Source organism: Cuculus canorus, chromosome 3 (genome assembly GCF_017976375.1).
Source record: "Cuculus canorus isolate bCucCan1 chromosome 3, bCucCan1.pri, whole genome shotgun sequence".
Taxonomy (NCBI): domain Eukaryota; kingdom Metazoa; phylum Chordata; class Aves; order Cuculiformes; family Cuculidae; genus Cuculus; species Cuculus canorus.
Window position 1 is genome coordinate 79,842,680 of NC_071403.1, and position 21,580 is coordinate 79,864,259.

Sequence of the window (21,580 nt, forward strand, 5' to 3'; positions counted from 1 at the left end):
GTCCCTTTCCATTATTTTTTCATTTTTCAAAATACATATGCTTAAACCTTTCTGGAATTCCTGAAATATAAGTTTCTACATTAAAAAAAAAGAAGACAAAAAGTGGAAGCATAAAGTTTCATGCAATGCTCATGTGGGTATCTGGTTATTCTAACTGATTTAATTGAGTTTTACTACTATTAATTAGATAAATAATTCTGCATACAGTGTGTTCTGGAGCTGGCCATCATGTACAAGTATATTTTAAGGAGACCTTTACTGCTACCAAATAATTTAATGGGTCGAGGAACTTGTGGAACATATTGAAGAGAGCAAGGAAAAATACTAATAATCAAACAGTGTCTTTTATTATTTCTGAACTTTTCAGAAATGGACGCTTTTAAAGACTAATTGAAAATTGTGTATGTGTCCCTATAGATTAGGCTTTTTCTGTAGTGGGTGTTAGTACAGTGTAAAACTGACTGTGAATTTGCTGTGTACTAACTGCTCTTCACAGCTTGCTTTGAAGACTCTTCAGACGCTCACAATGAATGGGATTTCCTTGTTCTTTTAAATGCCACATCACAGATATGCATCTTTATACCATAGTTCTATGTCAGTTAGTGCCACATATGACCACATGATGCATTTGATCTTTATCCAGACTTGAGGATTTGATTAATTGTTGATGAAATGAGGCAGAGCATGTGATATGGTGAGGGTAACAGCTGCAGGACGCCATGCAACCCCAAATCAAGCACAGGGCTAGAGCAATGTCATTGGGTGGTAACTGATCCAGCAGGAAGCCTTCTGAGACAAAGTTTCACAATACGTGGAACAAAATTGAACAGGTAAAATAAGTTGGCATCTATGTAGTTCTGCATTTAATGACAAGTTGTTTCTTCACAGGCCACTGATTCTGGCAAACCACCACAATCTGCGAGCTTAGTTCTAAGCATCACTGTAGAAGATGTGAATGACAACCCACCAGTGTTCCCCCAGAAATCATATGCTGTGACTGTAAAAGAAAATGAGCCTCCGCACGTGGTATGTGGCATTAAGAATAAATAGGCTGTTCTGCAGTTTTTTCTCTACATAAGCTTGGAAGTGGTAGCAATCTGTGGTGACCATGCATTGGTGACATTTTTTTTACTTTGTGGAGTCTGTAGAATCGCACAGCATGTTCATGTTATATGACAGCAGAGTGCCTATCCCAAGAACTCTTCCTAAAGCTCTCATTGTGCCACCCTCCTTTTCCCTCTTGTCCAGCAGCAGCGATGCCACACTGCATGGATCTAGCTTTCAGAAGACGTATAGGCAGCATATTTTAAAGGTGCTGTAGGTGTTGTGCGTATATCCAGCATCCCCCTCTTCTTAAGGTTTTCTGTCTTCTTCCAATATATCCATTTGTAGATCCATGTATGCCTTCCAGAGGTGAACTAATGGCTGACAGGAATCAAGGGAATAAGTGCCACCTAAGACTCTGTAACACCTGCTACCAGCTCTGCTATATGCTGTGTCAGTATTCTAGCAATGCAATTAATGGCCATATGAGCAGTTCAGTCAGTAAACACTATGTAGTTAAATTCCAGTCTCGTGTGTATGTTTGCCACCGTCTTCATTCTGCTCTGAACCTGGTGGTTTGGTGTTGTTTTCTATTTTTGCTTTTATTTTTTTCCCCTCTCATTTAGATTTTGAGTGCAGCAGCCACAGATGAAGATATAGGGTACAATGCCATTATTCATTACACCATAATTGGAGAGACTTATTCATTTCACGTTGGAGAACTTTCTGGAAATATTTCAACTCTTCAACCTCTGGACTACGAAAGTCGTTCCCAGTACACATTTATTCTGAAAGCTTTCAATCCTGGAGAGCCATATTTCCAGGACACAGCAAACATTACAGGTAGCTCTAGTTTATGATGGGAAATTTACCTTCACTTCCTGTAGGGAATATTTCAGCGTATGCAATTATAAAGCATAAAGATAGCCTTCAGTATTAATACATCCTGCTAAAATAAATTATCAAAAGTCGTGATGTTACTTTTTGACTGTAGGCAGATGAATTTTTTCTCAGAAAATGTTTGGCTTGTCAAAAATGAAGATTTTTCACGCAAGCTGACACTACTTTCTTCAATGTATTCACAAATTTTACTCTGACATTTATTGAGTACTTATAGACATTTTAATTGAAAATGTTTCCGAAAACCTAATTCGATTCCTTTTCTGCTTGTTTACAGAAAGCCTGCCTCTGTGGTGGTAAAACAATGTTGACAATGATTTTCACTGTTGTTAAAATAATCGTACTTGATTGCTAATCGCTATTTTTTTTCCTGAAAAAAGTATTTTTTTTAAATTTTTTTCCAAACACGACATGAAAGATTTCTGTGAAGTCGATATCCTAGTTTTTGGCCAGGCATAGTTTTGATCAGTATGACTGGAAGTATTGATTGCATTATTGGTTTTCTGTGTTATTTATGTTACTGTACGTCTGGTTTCACTGGTGGTGGGCCATGACCCTGTTGTGCCAGGTCCTGTACAAATATAAAACTAAGCAATCCTGCCTCACAATACTTGCAATCTAAGCCAAAGACTAGAATTACCAGATGGATACAGACACAGAAGGGAACACAGCGAAACAATAAGATGATATTACTCATGACAGATCACAGTGATGGCATGCTGGCCAGAAGTGCAGCCAGTGTGGGAAACTGTTGAATGAACAGTAAATAATTTAATCCACAAAAGCAAGGGTTTTGAAGTACAGAAAACAGCGTTGCCATCTGGTTTCAGTTGAAAAAGCTCTGACTCAATTTAGAGGAGCTGTGCTGGTTTAGACTAGCTGAAGAAATAGTTTGTAACCAGTTAGGTGAAACTCATGTTAACACTCATACATGGACCTTCTCTTCTTAGTTACTGTGGAAGATGTTAATGAAGAAGGACCCATATTTGACAAGCCCTCGTATTACCGGATCCTTCTAGACAATTCTACAGCTGGCACACTGGTAGTGGATATCAATGCAAGAGATGAAAACAAGGGTTATGATGAAGGCATTTTCTACAATATTTCAGGTATGTTAGGGAAAAATCTTGAGGGTGTTTATTACTGGGGTACTTGCACAGCTCTAAACTAAGCTGCTTGACAGAAGAATGAGGCATAATGGTCATAAATTGAAGTGGCAGGTTGTCACTGGGTATAAGGTGGGGAAAAGTCCTGTGTGAGGATAACTGGAACTGGTTGCCCAGAGAGGCCGTCCTTGGAGATTTTCAGCACTTGACGGATCAAAGTCTTGAGCAACCTGTTCTGAATTCAAGCATGACCCTGCTTTGAGCAAGAGGTTGGACTACAGGCTTCACAGCGGCCCTTCAAGCCCAAATGGTTCTGTGATGCAGATGCAGGATCAAGAGAGGGCAGGTGCCTTGCTCCAAATCACAGATACAGATTAGAATTTTGTCTGTTTCTCTTAAATCCCAAGCATATAATTCAGTTGCTTGTCTCTGCTGGCTCTGTTGAACATCTCCAACACTTGTTTTTGACTCTTCAGATGGAAACTCAGATGGCCTCTTTAGTCTTTCCAGTAACACAGGAGAACTCACATTAACAAGAGACTTATTGAAACAGACTGTTTCCCAATATTACTCCTTGAATGTCACTGCTACAGATTCGGGTCTGCCACCTCTTTCAACTACTGTAAAGGTACTAACATTTTTACCTTAGTGTCTACGCACACGCTTTACTCCCCAGATCGTTTTATTCTAAACTGAATATAACTATACCAGGAATTGGTTATTAGTGAGGGAAAACTATGCAAAACAGGAATCAGCAGGTCAGAATCCACTTCTATTTCAGGAACAGGATACAAGATGCTAGCAGTTACAAAGCGATGCTGCTATCGCAATGGCTGACACACTGCCCGTCTTTGTTTTGATTATTCTGTTTCAGAAAAGAAAGACAGAAGCTCTAGGCAGGAAGGGAGGAAGATTAGAGGAATGGAGATTTCTGTGCAAAGCCAAAGACTGGGACAGTCAGAGGGAATATAATGGAAGTGGGTAACAATAAACAGGAGAGAATAAATAAGGCGTTCCTGTTTATTTTCCTATAATACATGAAAAAAAAATCAAAATTGAAGACTAAGAAATGTAAATATGATAAAGGAAACTTTTTTTAAATACAGTGCTTATAGCTGGCTGGTGATGTTTTGCCAGTAAATATCACAGTTTAGCAGAATTAAGAAAAAAAAAAGAACTAGGAAGGTATATGAATAAAGACATACAGAAAATTATATTCAACTAAATCTTAATATATAGACTCATGAGCCGTCATTTTTCAGAGCATTGGACAGAAGATGACTGGTGCCATTGAGAAATAAATTATCTTTATTTTTGTGAAACAGTAGGCATTATTTATTTACAGCCTGTCACCACTTTTCATACACAAAGTCAGTTTTAATACTTTTAATATACTGTACTTACAAGCTCCTGCTCTGGTCACGCATTCTCCAGTGGAAGGATTTGTTGCAAATTCAGATCAGTACCTCTTTCTGAGAGCTGCTTATCTAGACAAGTGATTTGAAAAAATGCCTTACGCAATGAACTGGAATCCTTCTCGGCATTTAGGACAGCACATGGGTCAACCTAAACTGATGAGTTTGCTGGCATTTTTCACGAACCTTTGCTGCCTTCCAGACAGTAATGTGTCGAATTCAACATGCAGCAATCAGGCACTTTTTTTTTTTTTAATGACAAAGTTCTGGATTTCTGCTGTTGAATACCTAAGCAGAAATGTCTGCTAAACCTGAAAACCTGACCCCTGTGGTCTTGTCCTTTTCCCTGCAGGTGTCAATAACCATAGCTCCCATCAACAGTTCATTCCCGGTGTTCTCTGAAGAGGTCTATAAGCCCGCCCCTCTGAGTGAGAAGACGCTGCCAGATACATTCGTTGTACATATCCGTGTGTCATATAAGGACCCTGTGACATACAGTATTGTATCTGGAGATGAGAAGGGTAAGCTCTTTATGTGAAATAACAAGGAAGAGGGTGTGTTGAACAACAAGCACTGCAGAACACTTAGCTTTTGCATTGTTTCTTCTCTCTCTCCTGTTGCTTTTACCTTAGTTCTACAGCCATTAATGTGGGATGTGCATCAACCAGATGTAAACATTTGACATGGATCAGGTGTGGGCATGTGACCAAATTTCTAGATTAGCTACAGCCACATGATACAGAGCCGGCTGTGCCAGCTGTATGCTTTTCTATGTCTGCTGCAGGAAGATTGGGTGATACCTGATCAGGCATAAAGTTACAGTGACTGGAGAAGGACTGCTGGTAGAAAAACCAACTCAGCAACACTTTCTGGAGAAATGCGAATACATAGAATAAATTTGCATGGGATCAAGTACATCAGTGTTTGTCACATCTTTGTTTACAAAATATAGGGATGATTTTATTGTATCATCAAACACAGCCACTTTATATTTCCATTTTGTGAAGTGTTTTGCATGAAGTTGTGGTCGCCTTGAAGTTATTTGCAGAATTCCTCATCTTCAATAAGAACAGAACTACATAGGAAATAAAATAATTTCTGACTGAAACAGGGAAAAATAATTTCTGACTGTTTCAGAGGAAGGTGAAGACCTTCTGACTGGAGAGTGGTGAAGGAAACTTCACTCCTTTGGTTCTTACCTGACCTTCTTAATTATTTGTTTTGTTAATTATAGACCTGGATATATCCAACATTGTCACATATCCATGTTGAATTTTATTTTGTTCTTTGATGACTACTCTAACCTGTGATATTCATATACATAATGTACAGTTTGCATTGAAGGGTTCATATCTTCAGTTTTAACTGACAAAATCATAAATGGAATAATTTGGGTTTTTTTTTAATCAGGTTATTTCATTATTGATTCATCCACTGGTATCATAAGAACAAGAAAGAATTTGAAACCAGAAGATTTTCCAGTCAGTTTCCGTGTGCGAGCAACAGATTCGTCCAATGCTGCTTTATTCATATTTAATGAAGTTTCTGTGAATGTGGAAGTTATTGATGAAAATGATTTCCCTCCAGTTTTCCCACACTCTCTAATCGAAGAAGGATTGGAAGAGGTAAGAAAACATCATCCAAACTCCGTCACAAAAATAAATCCTCAAAATAATATGAATAATTTAAAACCTATTGATGAGTATGCAAATAAATGGAACTGGACAGACTTGCCATTCTGTTCTGCCATATGATATTTTAAGATTTATTTCAAGCTGAAAATCACATTGCACAAAGAGAGCGACCTACAATTCTGGACATATTAAGGGAAAGTGAATCTTTCACTAATAATGGGCTCCATGTAGGAAAGTCACCCAGTCTATTTGGCATGTTTGTACACAGAGAATATTCATTTCCTGTCAAAATCTAGTGGATATGCTGGGCACCTCCTAGACTCGCACTCAGTGTAAGGGAGCTTCACACAGAGAAGTAGCAGGCAAAAGTCTTTAATTTAGCCATGTTTCTCCTTTTGCTTATGCACAATCAGCTGTGATTCTTCCTGACACTAAGTAATTGGTGGCAGAAAGCAAGCCAGATCTCAGTCTGTGGCTGCTATGTTACGATAGCCACAGCCTTCAATTATGCAAAAGCATCTAGCTTAACATTTCAAGCTTCAATTTTCAAACACTGTTCACACTTTATTCTGCTAACTACTTTCTAAAAAAGATGCACTTTGACTGTGTTTATGTTTTACATAGCACAAACCTTGCTTTTGAGACTCCCAGGTGATTCACACACAGCCACAATTGATTTAAAATCTAGTCCATTTCTAAAATTGAGCTAAATATAAGTTTAATTATGACACCTATATTTAATGTTCCCATTGAGTTTAATGGAGAAGAGTCAGAATCACATTTCTTAACAAAATTTATTTCCATGTGAAATATTTACACTGTAGGAAACACAGGGCTGGATGCCCTGTTGGATCAAATAAATTCAGATCAGGTCTTAAATGGCTGTGCAAGTGAAACACTGATATTTATTGTCTATCTGAATGCAAATAACATTTTTAAAAAGGAGAAAAACAGATCATTTCTTTAGAAAAAAGTAATTATTAGCCAAACTGTTCAGAAAGAAACACAATTTCGAAGTTGAGAACATACATTGAGTTTCATAGGATTAGAGCTGTCAAACGTGAATAATTCCACAAATGCTTGAGGTTAACATTTGGCCTGTTTGGAATCATGGTGATTTTTCTCCCTGAAGATTGCTGCTCTAGGTAGAGACATGGGGGAGGAAATTTGTTCCTGTAAATCAGAGAAAGCAAGAGATTCTTTTACTGTGCCATGTATGATTTTCATTTTAAAATGCCTATTCTATTTTAAGTGTATGTAGAGTCTGTTACTTCCCCCCTTTCATATAATCCAAGAAATCTCAGCTAACCGAAGTCTCTGACCACCTCAATCTGTTTTTTATCCACAGAATGTATCTGCAACTCAGATTGTCCAGCTGAAAGCTCAGGATAATGATACAGGTAGAAATGGTTTCCTAACATACGGCATTCTCAGCGGAGATGAACAAAAATTCAGGATAAATGAATCAACTGGAACTCTTTATTCTACTACCTCCTTTGATTACGAAGAAGAACCTAGAGAGTATCAGGTTTGCTTTAGAATTCTTAAGTCTTTCCATTATTCAGAACTCTTTATCTTTCCCTTGGATGACAGGTTACACTTTAAGCTTTGTTTGGCTTAATACTGCTTGAACGTTTTATGCATTGCTTTAGAATATGAACATTTCAAGATGTGAAGCATTATCAAAGCAAGACACTGCCTTTAGACTAGAATGAAATTAAAGCAAGGCTCATTGTTCACCTGTCCTACAAACCTGCAAACACTTCATCATACAAATGATCCAATTCACAGTGACAGTTTATGTAGTCAGTGCTGTCTGCTGGTATCTGTACCGGACTGAGATCTTGCAGATATGATTCTCGGTTAATCTTTATTGTTGCCACCACTGATGGATATTTTTTATGAATGTGCTTTGTTTCAGGCAATAAATATTTTTGAATTTATATAGAAACATTTTTTAAATTGACTTAATATTCCTTAAGTTTTCAGTAATCATTTTGAGGAGAACTCAGAATTTGAGCTTACATTTCTAAGCATATTCCAAAGGTTAAATTTCACCCACATTTTTTAATCCTTATACAAATATCTATTTGTATGATTTCTCCCTACCAATAATTGTGTAATTTACAGGTTGTGGTATATGCTGAAGATGATGGAATCCCTGAGAAGAAAAGAGGTTACTGCACAGTTGTCATAAAGATCATTGATGTTAATGACTGGCCACCTGTCTTTGATCAAATCAGTGAATTCAGTGTAAATGAAAATGTGCCTGCAGGATTCATAGCTGGAAAAGTCACAGCAACAGACAGAGACACAGGAGACAATGCTTTTATTCTATATAGCCTTACAGGTAACAAGGAATTCTCTCACTGCATTGGAACAGCTGTCATTTTGTTTTCTATGCTATCATGAACATAAATAGCATTATGTGTGTTATCTCCTAATCTCTTCCCGCAAGGGTAAAGAAGGATGATTTTCACCTTATTTGGTATTTTATGAATTCATGCTCATACACCTTTCAAAATGATTGTGTAGGAACTTCTTTTGCAGAAACTACAAACTGTTGTACTTTTAATCATACCCTTAATTCTGTTAAAAATCAGCTTTAAAAAAATATATTTATCTGCTCAACTGCCATAACTGAAATCAGCAGGAGCCATTTTGATGAAAAAAAAATGCTCATAGCTTTCTTGAATGAGGAATAAGTGTCTAGGGCCTTCTTCATCCCAGCCTCCTAGAACCCATTGTGCTTGTGCCAGGTGTTAAATGCTCCTAAATTAAGCATCTTCTCTGCCCGTGGCTGTGAGCATTTCACAGCTATTAGGAGCAGATGTAAATGATACCACAAGCCTGTCAGGGACCTGATCCACTATTGAGGGTTGCTGGAGAGCTGTTGTCTTCACCCTTGTGCTGGGCACCTGGCACTTCTGCAGCAGAAGTGCCACAGCAGACAGCAGGTCACCAACTCTGCTACCTCAGATCTCTGCCCAGGCCATTAATGTTATATAAAGTGCCTTCAGTTTCATTTTACATTAACGTGCCAGCTTGTGAACTACAGTGACTGAGAGCTCTGATGTGTGCTTCCTGTCACATTTAACTGTGGTAGCTGATGGCATTACACATGAGAAAAGCTCCCCTTTTGCCGCTGCCCCTGAATCTCACAGGAGATTTAGACTCCTCTGGATAAAGCCTGCAGGAGCTGAAATGGTTGTTTTTGCAGTGTGGGCCATCAAGAATAGTTTATGTGGGTTTAGAGTTGTCTGTTTCCAGTATATTCAGATTTTGAGGTGGCTTTGGACAAGGGTGGCCAAAACCAGTAAAAGTCTCTGCCAGGTATTTTGGTGGTCAAACTGATTTCTCTTTAGATCTGTATGACACTCAGCCCACCTTCATTAAAGACAGAATAAATTCAGTGACATCTCCTCTTGGAGGACTTGGCAGCAGCACTGTATTTTTACAGTGCTTCATGACTGTTGCAATCAGCAAACATGACACTGAACACACAGTAGGTCAGATGATTGTAAAAGTGCCGGGGAACACCTCTAATCCCCTCTAAGAGCTGCACAGGCTTGGAGGGACTTGCTTCCACAGATTCACCCCAGAATTCCAATGTGCTGGCCATCATCATCAGTGTGCCTCATGCACTATTATTTTTTGAGTGTTACAGATGTACCTGCAGAACTTGTTAACCCATTGTGTTGGCTTGCATCTCAAACACTCTTCCACTCAAAATATTTTGTTTTTCTTCTACGTTATCTCCATGACATTTAAATATTGTTTTAATGATCTAAAGATATAGTGAACAAATAATTGAAGTGCAGTAAATTATTTTCCTTCTAGGATGTATTGATTGATAATGCTTCTTTAAATGTGTCTCAGGTGGTGGAGGAAATATATTTGAAATAGATGAACTATATGGCTATATTAAGATAAAGAACTCTCCAGACTATGAAACCATGAATATATACAACCTTACAGTGAGTGCAGTCAACAATAAATCTGCCCCTTTCCATCAGGTAAAAAACAGTTATTGTGACTCTGCTATTCAGAAAGGATTTTGAACTATAGGGAGGGAGGTCTAATAAAGAATAAATTAGTCACCTAATCATGCTTAAGGTCAGACTTTTGTGACCTTTGCTCATGCCGAGGAGTATTGTACTCGATGATTAGTTGAAACACTTCATAATTATGCATGGTAGAATTTGACCCTGAGCTGTTTGCAGACTAACCTGTGCCAGGGAACTGGAATTGTTGCCTACTGCTGTTAGTAATGTAAGAGCTGCGATAATTTTTTATGGGAGAAAAAGTAATCTTCAGCAGATTGTTCTAGTTCTGTGTACTTGAAAAGGTATTGCACACTTATTTAACAGAACTAGAACATGTGTGGTTCCCTTAACTGCATCTAGCAGCAGCAGTAGGAAACATTGGCCTCCTAAACACATATTGTTCTTACTCATTCAGATGGTTTTCAAGAAGTAGAATTCTACTGCAACAGTGAATTCCTTCCTCCCTTGTATTAAAATCCTATAGCGATCTCTGATGTTGAGTTCACAAAATTAGACCTAACACAGTATTTCAGTACAGCATTTTCAAAGTCTATATTATACTTTTCCTTGCACATGCAAATAACAAAAATTATTGCTAAACAAGATATTCTAAGTATTCTAAAATGCATGAAAACATTTTGTTTTCTAGGCAACTACTCACGTCACTGTTCTAGTAATTGATGTGAATGATAATGCTCCAGTATTTGCTCAGGATTCCTATTCTGCTTCTATAAACATGATTAATCCTGTAGGTGCTCATGTCATAACTGTGAGTGCTACCGACAAAGATCAGGTAACTATGCCTTTTTGATTTTGTCACTGCATTAAAGTGCAGCCGAAATAGATTTTTATCCATTCACTAGGCATGAAATACTAAATGTAGCAGAAAGTGAATTCTGACTAACTAACAGCACTAGGAATTGGGAATTGGGACTTCTGATGTTTCTGCCTTGGCACTGATGTACTGCCTTTCTTTAAGAATGTTTCTTCGGTTATATTTGCCTAAGTTTTTTACTTTGCCATATCCAGCTGAACCGATCTTTCAGAAGTGTGCAAGTGCTCAAGCAATTTGACGCCTTTTAAGTTATCTGAACTTCTGAAGTAGAAGAATCTGTAAAAGCTAAATATCATAGACCTGGCTTCAACGTGAAAGTGTCTGCTTACAAACCACCTCTGAAGTGGTACCCTAGCTAATTCTCTCTGTTCCCATTTTTCAAAGCAATTTTGTTCGATATATCTGTACTGTACCCACCTAGTAGCATCCAGGCATTGGTAGAGATATCCAGTAGTCAACCAAATCACCATGACAACATCATTACTGTTTAAGTAATTTAAAAGATGAAACATCTAGAAGTGACAACACTATAGGTGTAGCAGTTCCCTTCCTATTTCTTAACACACAATTTTTGTTTAAATAGCTGTAGCTGTGGCTTATGTCCCCTTTTATATCATCCTTCTCTATAATTTTATATAAAAAGTGAAATTGCTCGTGAATGTTGCTGGACTCAGATCTTCATTGAGACCCTAATGGAACTCATCCTTCAGATAATATTACCGGTCCTATGCTGTGCAGAGTGGCACTCATTCTCCCCGTGCCATGCTCTCAGGATTCTGGGCACAGTCCAGCACTGAACATGTTAGACTTTGTCCCCATTCCTCCTTGTTCCTGAAACAATTATAAATCCACAGACTACTCAGTGACAACAGATGTTCATGGTAGGTTTTTTCCTGCTGCTGCAGAGCCATGGAAGAATAGAATATAATGCTGTTTGGAAACAAAGTGCAATAGAGCAAACCCTAAGGGTTTTGTCAAAGTGGCTTGTCTCAGGAAGGTGATGTGTGGAATAAAAGGATTAGGGTTTACCCTCATAGCAGGGAAGAGGCTGTACTTCTCAAGGTGTGAAAAAGATCCAAGAGACTTTGGCTTATTCTTCTTGACATCACACCTTCAGGTGACTCTTTCACTACACTGACTGTCCCCTTCTACATGTGTCCTTATTTCCTTTAGAGACCTTTTTCCACATTTTTCCTGTGTAACTGGCCCACTGCCTGTGAATTTTCTTCTGCTTTGTGTTTATTTTAAGAACTCATCCTACCCATAGCTAACCCCAAGTTTTCACTCTCTAAATAAATTTCCTAGAGGCATTTAGACATTATCTGATCTGTTGTTTCAGTTCTTTATCCTGCCCTTCATAATGTACTCCAAATGCATGTTGTTTTCTTTGGTATTGCTATGGGAATTTTCTTAGATCATGGAACACTCGAATTAATTTGAGGTCTGAGGGGGCTCTGCCCATTTGCCCTTTCCTCTGCTGCTCCTTTTGTGTTGCAGCTTAAGCACAAAGTAGCTCTGAGCTTGGTTCTCTCTCGTTATTTGAAATGCCTCAGGTATTCTGCCCAGTTGAGCATGGAAATATTGATATACCAGTGAGTCTGTACCATGGGACTTCGGTTGCTGAAATAATGTGGTCCTGCAGGCAATAGTTACATGAAGTTTTGTTCCTTTCATGGCAGGGACAAAATGGCCTTATAGAGTACTACATCCTCCCTGATAAAAACTTCAGCCCGTTCTTCCTGATAGAAGATGTGAGTGACGGGAAAATAATTACAACCGGAAACCTGTCTAGATCTGGAGAGATCCATTTAACAGTGATGGCTAAGGACAAAGGCTCTCCATCTTTAAATGGCACTGCTATGATTACTCTTAATGTGTTTGACAACCGTCCATTTGTTCCTCAGTTTAACCAGAGTGAAATCAGGTGAGGCTTTCATACTAAGTTATGTGACTGGTATGTATTCTCCAGGTAGGGGAAAATAGCGTAAAGTTGAAAGTTGAATCTAATTTTTATATTCTTCCATGCAGAAGAAAGGGCATTAGGTTGTTTTAAACAAAACATCCAGGAAATTCTGCTATGCCAGTGGTTCTGTGAACTTGATGTGAGGCATTGACTTTTATTTCCTTATAACTGCTGGGAAATTTAATGTGATGATTTATCATTTATTTTCTATATTAGCATTTCCATTCCAGAAAACACAGGAGTGAATTATTTAATTTACGCTTTTACTGTGGCTGAAACTTCAGGAAAACAAATTGCTTATACAACTGTATCTGGCAATGAAAAAGGTGAGTACTATTTCCCTTATGCATAAAAATAGCTAAGATAACAGCATAATCTGTCTTTTGTGTGGCAGATGTTGCTGTATATAAGTGAGGAGATGGAAAGCAAGGATAAAAATTTGTGTCGTATCTTTAAAAAAGGAAAGTACACAAAGAAGTTCTGTCAGAGGTCTTCAGCATGGGCTTTGCTAAACCTTCTTTGGCTAAAGAGGTGGTGGTAACTTGCTAGAAAATGCATTCCTGTAGTCTTAGGTTAGGAAAATTTGCAGGCCAAGGTAGCCAAATTAGAACTCATTGTCAGCAAACAGCTTCTCCCTGACAGTCGCTCTTAGTCTATCATTTCCTTGCAACCGCACCTATGTCAGGGCACCTGTCCTCCTTCAGCTTTCACAGCTGTGCTGTGACTCCATTTGCAACACAAAAAAGGGAAATAATTAGAAAGTGAGAGAAAACTTGGAAACCAGTGGAAAAGGAGTTGCGCAAGAAGAAGCTGCAGTTCTGTTTTCCAATTATGCTGCTCCTTTATATGTTTAAGGTCTGTTTGGTCTGGGATAAGACTCCATCTGCGCTGCCTTTGCTGCTCAGCCAGTGGAAGTGTTGCATTTCACATTCTTAATAGCAGAGGACCCTAAAAGCAACTAAGACATAAGAAGTAGTAGGGATACAAGTGAAGTGGTCGCTGCAACAACAAAGGTGCATGTTTTTCCTTTCAGGTCATTTCAGACTGGATCCACAAAGTGGTCAGCTGAGAACCACAATTAATTTGAACTACGAGGAAATTTCTCAGTATGTGATTCTCATTGAAGCAAATGAACATCTTTTAACTGCCATGGAAGTCCAGTATTCAGGTAATTTTTTGCTTTGAAGGACAATCCAACTTGAAGCAGGGCAATGAACACTCAATATGGGAATCATGATTCTCTTTAACTGAAAACTCTGGTCTGAAAGATGAAAAGCTGGAGATCAAGGTTGTACAGAGAAAAGCAGCAGCCTTCTTCTAAGGGTGCAAGCACTCCTGGGCCCTACCGTGGTCTCAATAAATTATAGAATAGCTGGGCATTGGGCTCCTCAACAGGAACTGGAGGAACCTGCCTGTCCCTTGCCCGGTACAGCACAGCCAGCAGGGGAGGTCTGAAAGAGGAGCAGTGCTGCCACCTTTTGCCTTTATCTGCCTGCTCTCACCGAGGCCCCAGGAGGAGAGATAGAGGTCCCCTGGGCACATCCCTGCTGCCTTCCCTTTCTCCTCCTCCTTTCTCACATGCAGCAGAGATACCTTTGCAAAGCCACAGCTGACCCAGGCTTTGAGAGTTGTGCTTTGCTGGTGCTTGTTGCAATCGCCTTGTGTTTGTTCAATAGGCCTGTTTGCTCAAAATGTGGCCATGCTGACAATCTCAGTGCAGGATGTGAATGAAGATCCAGCATTTTTGAGCAATGACTACTCTGCTTGGATACCAAACTCTGTGCCGTACAGATACCCGGTTATCACAGTTGAGGTAGAGTATCTTTCTGTGAACTTCGTGAGGTTAGAAATCGTTCGAACGCTTTGGATTTCTTTCCCAGCTGAACTCTTAAAGGAGCTGTGAAATCTGCTCTTGAAAGCTTGAGACAGGTTCTGCCCATCATCCAAGTTTACCATACTGCTGGTGAAGGATGGGGTGTTTAGGGAACTGTCCCTAAACTGGTGGGTCTGTCAAAAGAGCTATACAGTCTGTTTGACTCGTGCTACTATTATGGCTTACATACAGCACAGACCACCATTCTCTTATCATTAACCGCTTTGTTATCTTATCAGACCCAAATGGGAAATTAATCACAAAATAGAGCAGTTCTCATCTTTTTCTAAGGCTGGTGTTACCCCTCAGTTCTAGCCCACTACTTACATGCTTTCAGCTGTACAGTCCTCCATCCTTGAGACTTTATTTCCCCTTCTATATCCTTGGTCTGATTCTGACAGTTTGCACCTTACTTTGTTAGTGCAAAGAGAAAAATACAACAGCACTATCCTGAAATACTCTAGTCTTACAATTGCAGCCTGCAGAGTTTAATGATTGTAGAACAATGTGCAGCCCAAAAACCACAAGCCAAATTTCACAAATTAACTTTCTCAAACCCAGGCCACGGATCCAGATTCAGGAGACAATGGAGTTCTGCTGTACAGCTTGGTGAATAATCAAGGAAATGAATTTGACATCAATGAAAATACAGGGCAGATTTTTACAGTTTCTGTAGCAGGAAAGGCTGGAACATTTTATCTGGAAGTTCAAGCTGCAGACCAAGGCACAAAAAGGCTCACGGCCCAGACAACAGTGATGGTAAGGAAGATCTATTCATAGTCCTAATTTGCTTCCATGTCAAAACTCTGTGTACAAGAAGCACTAGGTTTGGTAATAACAAAACCATTACTTCATACCATACTGTGAGACTGTATTTACTACATACTTTTAGGCCAGAATTACAAGGTTACCATTTCTATCAACATATAAAAACATGTTGGCATGAAGACTGACTTTTAGAGGATAATTATTTTTATATTGGGGAGGTGGTTTTTATTGTTCAGTTGCAGGTTTTTTTAGTCAATCTAAGAAAGGTACAAATGCTTTAGAAAACCTTACATGTGATTTATTTATTTATTAGGTAACCGTTGATTCCAGTTCCAGTGACAACATTGTGGTGGTGGTACTTAATCAGAATATCAATGTTGTTGAAAAACACATTGCTGAAGTAAAAAGGTATTTTTGAAACTGCGAAGCTTATTCAGATAAATCTAATGACAAATTTAGAGTCCCGTTGAGACAGGGGTCTGACAGCCTGCAGGGGAGGTGATACAGCCAGTGCCTGTGAAAAGCTAGGCCTTCAGTTTGATGTAGTTCAGAATAGTTTGAGGGAATTTACAGGAACCCACCAGTTTTTACCCGGTAAAGCTTTGGCCTGAGCTGACAAATATCAGAGGTCATTGGATTAGATGATGCCCGGACGCCTCTTCCCACCTCAATGTTTCTGTGATTTTTAACAGCCTAGGATAAAGTTTTGCATGGACAGTAGGCTCGAGATACAAAAGTGGAGACAGACAGGATAGAAGCCACTAACCAAACCCACCTTAAAAATCTGCCTTGTAGTACAACAGCAGAGCTTCTCAAGGAGTCACAGCCCCACAGTGCTAGGGGATTAGCCGGTGATGTGTGGATGGCCACGCTACAATTAAAATAATATTTTGGCCTTTTTAGCATGTAGATGAAGACACAAGATCTTTTGTTTGATCATAATGAACATATAGTTACATTGGAAATATCGAGTCCCATTCTTTCAAGGGGAAATAACTTTGAAGGCTGGAAAGATGAGCTTGTGACATTGACACTATTATGGCACCAGATTCTCAGTGGTAAAAGTTACATGGAAACCCTAGACCTGCTCTGCTGCTTTCTTTGAAGCAGCCGGTACTGACTGCTACCAGAATGGTGGATTAACCAGGCCAATGGTCCAACCGAGTGTGAAAATCTGTGTGACAGAGGAGTAGGAAAAAATGAGAATTATGAGACTGAATTTCCTTCCTCTCCCCCTCTACTGTTGCTAATACTTATAGGTATCACTGCCTGTATTTATTAAAAGTTACGTCAAACATTAAATACACCATATGTCGCTTCCAAAAGCATGACTAAGTTTATGATATGCCATGCAATATTGGTTATGAAATCTAGATATAAGCATTTGTAAACTCTTCTTTTTTTTCTAATTAATTGTTCAGTTATGCTAATGGCACCTATCTAAGATTTTTCAGGCTATGTACAAAAGTTATGTAGCATCTACTCATGAAAAGTATTTTTGCTTGCCAGCCAGAGACAAGGACTGGACTTTTTTTTCTTTTTTCTGCTACTCAGTCATATTGGGCAGTTTCATTCCTTTGCTGATGATAATCCTGCATTTTTACATGCTTAGATTAAAATCCTAAACACCTGCAAAGTGTTGTATTGAATACTACTTCTTTGTCATTTGATTTCCAGAATGAAACAATTTTCTCATTGCCCAGTTAATTTAAAATGTTTTCTAATACAATGGCAGGGTCCTGGAAAATGCACTTGCGTGGCGTGTATTCATCATTGATGTTTATTCTAATGAGTTTGAAAGAAAAGCAAGAAGCAGCGCTGAGACCACCAACATAAAAATTCTTGCTTTTGATGAGGCAAACCAGGAAGTATCTGGGGAAGATGTAAAAAGGTGTGTATGGCAGAGTCTGTCTTCTGGGTGTCAGAGCTATGCCGCTAGGTTTTGTTTCGCTTAAAATTATTATTGTCTTGGACTGGACAGGTTTAGATTCAGTAACTGTTTATCTGAGACTTACCTCAAGGCTTAAACAGAATTTTTAGAATTCAGAAAGTTTTCATTATTTATCGAAAGGTAATTTTCAGAGTTTGTCAAAAACATGAATAAAGCGGTTTAGTTGTGCAAAATATATTAAGTCAGTTTTTTAGAAAACAACAACCCTGAAGCAGAAAGAATATCATTAAAATACACATTGAATTCAGAATTGCAGAATGTCGATTAAAAACTTACATTTTAGGAGTATTTTACACCTGTTTCATAACACGTCAGTGGTATGAACACATATTCATATCAACATTCTATGAAGAGCAGCTGCTATTCAAACACACAATTTCTAGACTCAACACTTTTCTCAAATGAGTAATTGTTTGTGGCCAGTATTACTAATGGAGTCTGTGGCAGCAGTCTGCACGGACGAACCTTTTCCTCTGAGGAAAGCACTGTTGGTATCAGTAAGATGATATGCACCTGCCTTGATGTGGATTCAGAGGATACTGACCTCTCAAGTTCAATTTTTCAAAATTTGCAGCATTTTAGTTCATAGGCACTAGTGCTGGTTACTAGAATGCTGAGTTTTTCCCAAACGGAAGACACGACAAGCCTGAATCTTTGGAAAAGGTCTTGGCAGACCAAGGAGTGATATTCTGTTCCTTTCCTCACTACTCTTCAAGCCAAAACAAAGGTCTCATAAATCATCTGCATTTTACTCTTCTGTCTTCAGAAAACTTAGGGGGGAGATGAACAACATTGAGATCGAACTGGACGAAACATTTCCAACATTTGTTACTGCTACCATAGAAGAGGCTCCTGCAGACACAGCAAGTCCTGAACTCATTGCAACTATCATCCTCAGTGTTCTGCTAGCCTGCACCCTCATCGCCTTCCTGGTATATGTAGTCGTTACTGAAAAAAGGAAAAGGTACAGATAGTTTCGCTTTAACAATGTAATTTAAACTCAGAACTAATAAGTTTACTTTAAATGTCAACTTGAAAAATATTTACCTGACAGATTACAGGTATTTGCATAGAGTATTGCCTAAGTTTTGCTATAGATCAGAATGCCTGGCGTTGTACCATAGATATTAGACCACTAGGTGTAACTGACGGTTGGCTTCTTATTGTGTTTGTCACATGGCAACAGCAGAAACCAGTACTTTTAAAAACAGAGAACTGTGGCTAGCAGAAATTTTAACTGTAAAGGGGAGCGTGCACAGCTGTAACATAACTACAAAAGTCTTCTCTAACCCCATGAATGCTGAAATCGAGGGAGGTTTTGCTGCAAATGTCAGTGGCAGCAGGCCCACATAGCAGAACAATTCCAAGACAGGAGTAGTATTTACCTGTTACCATTACAGAAAAATGGGAAACAGCCAAACTAATCCCTAGAATAACACTAAAAATGCATGTTGTGTATTAAACTTATGAAACAAATAGTTTGTGTTCTGTTTTTAAAACAACCGCAAAGCCAATCTTCAAAAAGAATTAACAATTTTATTTTAATGTATTTATCATTCTCAGAAAGCATCAGCAACACTATTTGGTTGAGAAGCAAGTTGGAGTTATAGAGGGTATTGATAATCCGTGTGCAGCTGCCTCAAATGGAACTTTGAAAAGCTTAGAGACACTAGAGCACATGAATAACTTGTAAGTAGAATGCTGATATCACAAATTCATAAAAAAACAGCATATCAAAGGATGTGGTTCTAGTTCATTCTGGTAACATAGGACTTTCCTTACATCTTTATCTAGCATAAAGGTCGATTTTTAAGACCCTTACAGTTCTAAGTTAAAAACACCGCTCTTGAAGGAAGATAATAACTGTAAGTCTTGTATCAAAAATTGCAAGGGTAAATTTCTATTTATTCTATAGCAATTGTTAAGCCTTATGCAGAAAAATACCCTTGTGATACAAGCAGCTACTTAACGTTCCCCTGGGTAAAACCCCAGTAACTTTGAGATAAGGGTACATGCTGCTCTCAGTTTTAGGAAGGCTGAGATTTTTGTCACTTAGCTAATTGCAAGCTCAAGCTGTTAGGAATTCTCTTAACTCTTTCAGGAAAACTGAAATAATAGCACTTAGTAACACAGAAAATGCCAAAGAAGGCCATGCTGACAAAGATGAACTCGAGGTCAACGAAAAATGCGATTACCTTGAGACACTAGATCACATCAGCGCACACGAAGAAAATGTAGCATCTGAAAAAGACACTGAACCTAGAAAGGTACAGGCCTGGCCCACTGCAGAATTCACATCAAAACAGGTAATTAGCTTTTCAGTTGCACAGAATGGAGTGAAATGTATTGTATCATTATGCATAAAATAACTGGAAAAATTGCCAATAAAAGTAAACTCGTGATGGAATTAAAAAATGAAAAATCTGATGTGAAGCAATGGAAATCTTTGAGCCGGAGCTGTTTGGTGATCCATCGAAGAACGGTGGCTCTCCCATCTTTTACAGAATGCGTGCAGTAAAGGTTTCTAAAGCTTCCAGCCTTGAAAACGATGCTTTCTTTGTGTGCTTTAAGTTACAGAAGTTCTACAACTTCTGCTGCTTCGTTTGTCCACAGTACTGCACTGGCAGCTTTCTGCCTCACTCATCATCTGTTTTCTTGCAGGATCACTTTCTGACAGGTACAAATCCAGCATCAGCTCTTTCCTTAACACCTGATCGCACAACACACACCCCTGAAAAAGAAGTTAAAGGAGTAAAATTTTCAGAAGTGGCCATCATTCTGGACGCAGAGCTTGAAGATGATGACCCTGATGATAATGATGTGTTTTTTCATCAATAAGAATGCTTGACAAAGAAACCTTTTAGGAGAACCACAATGACACTCACTGGAATACTACAGAATTAAATGAGCAGTAAGAATATGGGAATACTATCCAGAGTTTATTTCCTGTTGCTCCTGTTTGTGCTGCAAAAGATGGATGAGACAATCAACAGGAGGCTTGAAGGGCTGCAGGCTGCTGTCCTGGATGCTCCCTTATAGAGCACGTGATTCCTTATGAGGTGTGTTAAATGGAAAGACAATAAAGTGATTCCAAGCGTAACGCCTTGCCATTATTTCAGAAGACACTATTTCCCAGGCATCAATTTTCTTTTCTTTTGCATGAAACTCAGGGCTGTGGCTTGGTGTTGGAAACGAGTGGCTAACATTTCTCTCGTTACACAGTTCCTTTCCTCCCACCACGGAAGTCATTATCCTCCCCTACTCGGCTGCACCTTGAATTCTGTGTTCAAACCTCAGTTCTGGGCCCCCTCAGTACAAAAAGACATTGAGGTCCTGGAGCATGTCCACAGGAGGGCAATGAGGCTGCTGAAGGGGCTGGAGAACAAGTGTTACGAAGAGCAGCTGAGGGACCTGGGGTTATTTTGAAAAGACGAGGCTGAGGGGAGACCTTATTGCTCTCTACAACTGCCTGGAAGGAGGTTGTAGAGAGGTGGGTGCTGGCCTCTTCTCCCACGTGACAGGGGAGAGGACAAAGGGGAATGGCCTCAAAACTGTGCCAGGGGAAGTTCAGACTGGATATCAGGAAGACGTTTTTCACTGAAAGGGTCCTCGGGCACTGGCACAGGCTGCCCAGGGAGATAGTTGATTCACCATCCCTGGAGATATTTAAAAGACAGGTAGATGAGGTGCTCAGGGATGTGGCTTAGTGGTATATAGGAACGGTTGGAGTCGATCTGAGAGGGAGGTGTTTCCCAACCTAGTGATTTTATGATCTATGATTATCACTGTCTACAGCTCCCTGAAGGGAGGTTGTGGGGAAGAGGCTGTTGGTCTCCTCTCCCAAGTAACAAGTGATAGGACAAGAGGGAACAGCCTCAACTTGCTCCAGGGGATGTTCACATGGGATACCAGGAGAAATGTCTTTACTGACAGAGCAGTGGCAGAAGCTGCCCAGGGAAAAGGTGGAGTCTTTGTCCCTGGAGGTGCTCAAACCCCGTGCAAATGTGGCACTCTGGGACACGGCTTAGCGGGCACGGTGGCCTTG

At 39.3% G+C, this 21,580-nt stretch overlaps 1 protein-coding gene across 1 annotated transcript in view; it reads left to right on the plus strand.

Moving 5' to 3' along the window:
- LOC128851678 (protocadherin Fat 4-like) overlaps nucleotides 1-20,605 on the plus strand; it is a 41,989-nt gene extending 21,384 nt beyond the window's left edge. The window contains exons 23-43 of the mRNA XM_054062343.1: nucleotides 889-1,026; nucleotides 1,671-1,887; nucleotides 2,895-3,053; nucleotides 3,527-3,678; nucleotides 4,818-4,986; nucleotides 5,876-6,090; nucleotides 7,448-7,627; nucleotides 8,230-8,449; nucleotides 9,979-10,115; nucleotides 10,795-10,938; nucleotides 12,660-12,904; nucleotides 13,160-13,269; nucleotides 13,977-14,111; nucleotides 14,620-14,756; nucleotides 15,378-15,575; nucleotides 15,898-15,992; nucleotides 17,320-17,475; nucleotides 18,302-18,499; nucleotides 19,099-19,224; nucleotides 19,637-19,841; nucleotides 20,197-20,605. Coding sequence (XP_053918318.1) covers nucleotides 889-1,026; nucleotides 1,671-1,887; nucleotides 2,895-3,053; nucleotides 3,527-3,678; nucleotides 4,818-4,986; nucleotides 5,876-6,090; nucleotides 7,448-7,627; nucleotides 8,230-8,449; nucleotides 9,979-10,115; nucleotides 10,795-10,938; nucleotides 12,660-12,904; nucleotides 13,160-13,269; nucleotides 13,977-14,111; nucleotides 14,620-14,756; nucleotides 15,378-15,575; nucleotides 15,898-15,992; nucleotides 17,320-17,475; nucleotides 18,302-18,499; nucleotides 19,099-19,224; nucleotides 19,637-19,841; nucleotides 20,197-20,373 — 3,513 coding nt within the window. The 3' untranslated portion in view covers nucleotides 20,374-20,605. The remainder of the gene's footprint in view (nucleotides 1-888; nucleotides 1,027-1,670; nucleotides 1,888-2,894; nucleotides 3,054-3,526; nucleotides 3,679-4,817; nucleotides 4,987-5,875; nucleotides 6,091-7,447; nucleotides 7,628-8,229; nucleotides 8,450-9,978; nucleotides 10,116-10,794; nucleotides 10,939-12,659; nucleotides 12,905-13,159; nucleotides 13,270-13,976; nucleotides 14,112-14,619; nucleotides 14,757-15,377; nucleotides 15,576-15,897; nucleotides 15,993-17,319; nucleotides 17,476-18,301; nucleotides 18,500-19,098; nucleotides 19,225-19,636; nucleotides 19,842-20,196) is intronic.
- Nucleotides 20,606-21,580: the final 975 nt, after the last annotated feature.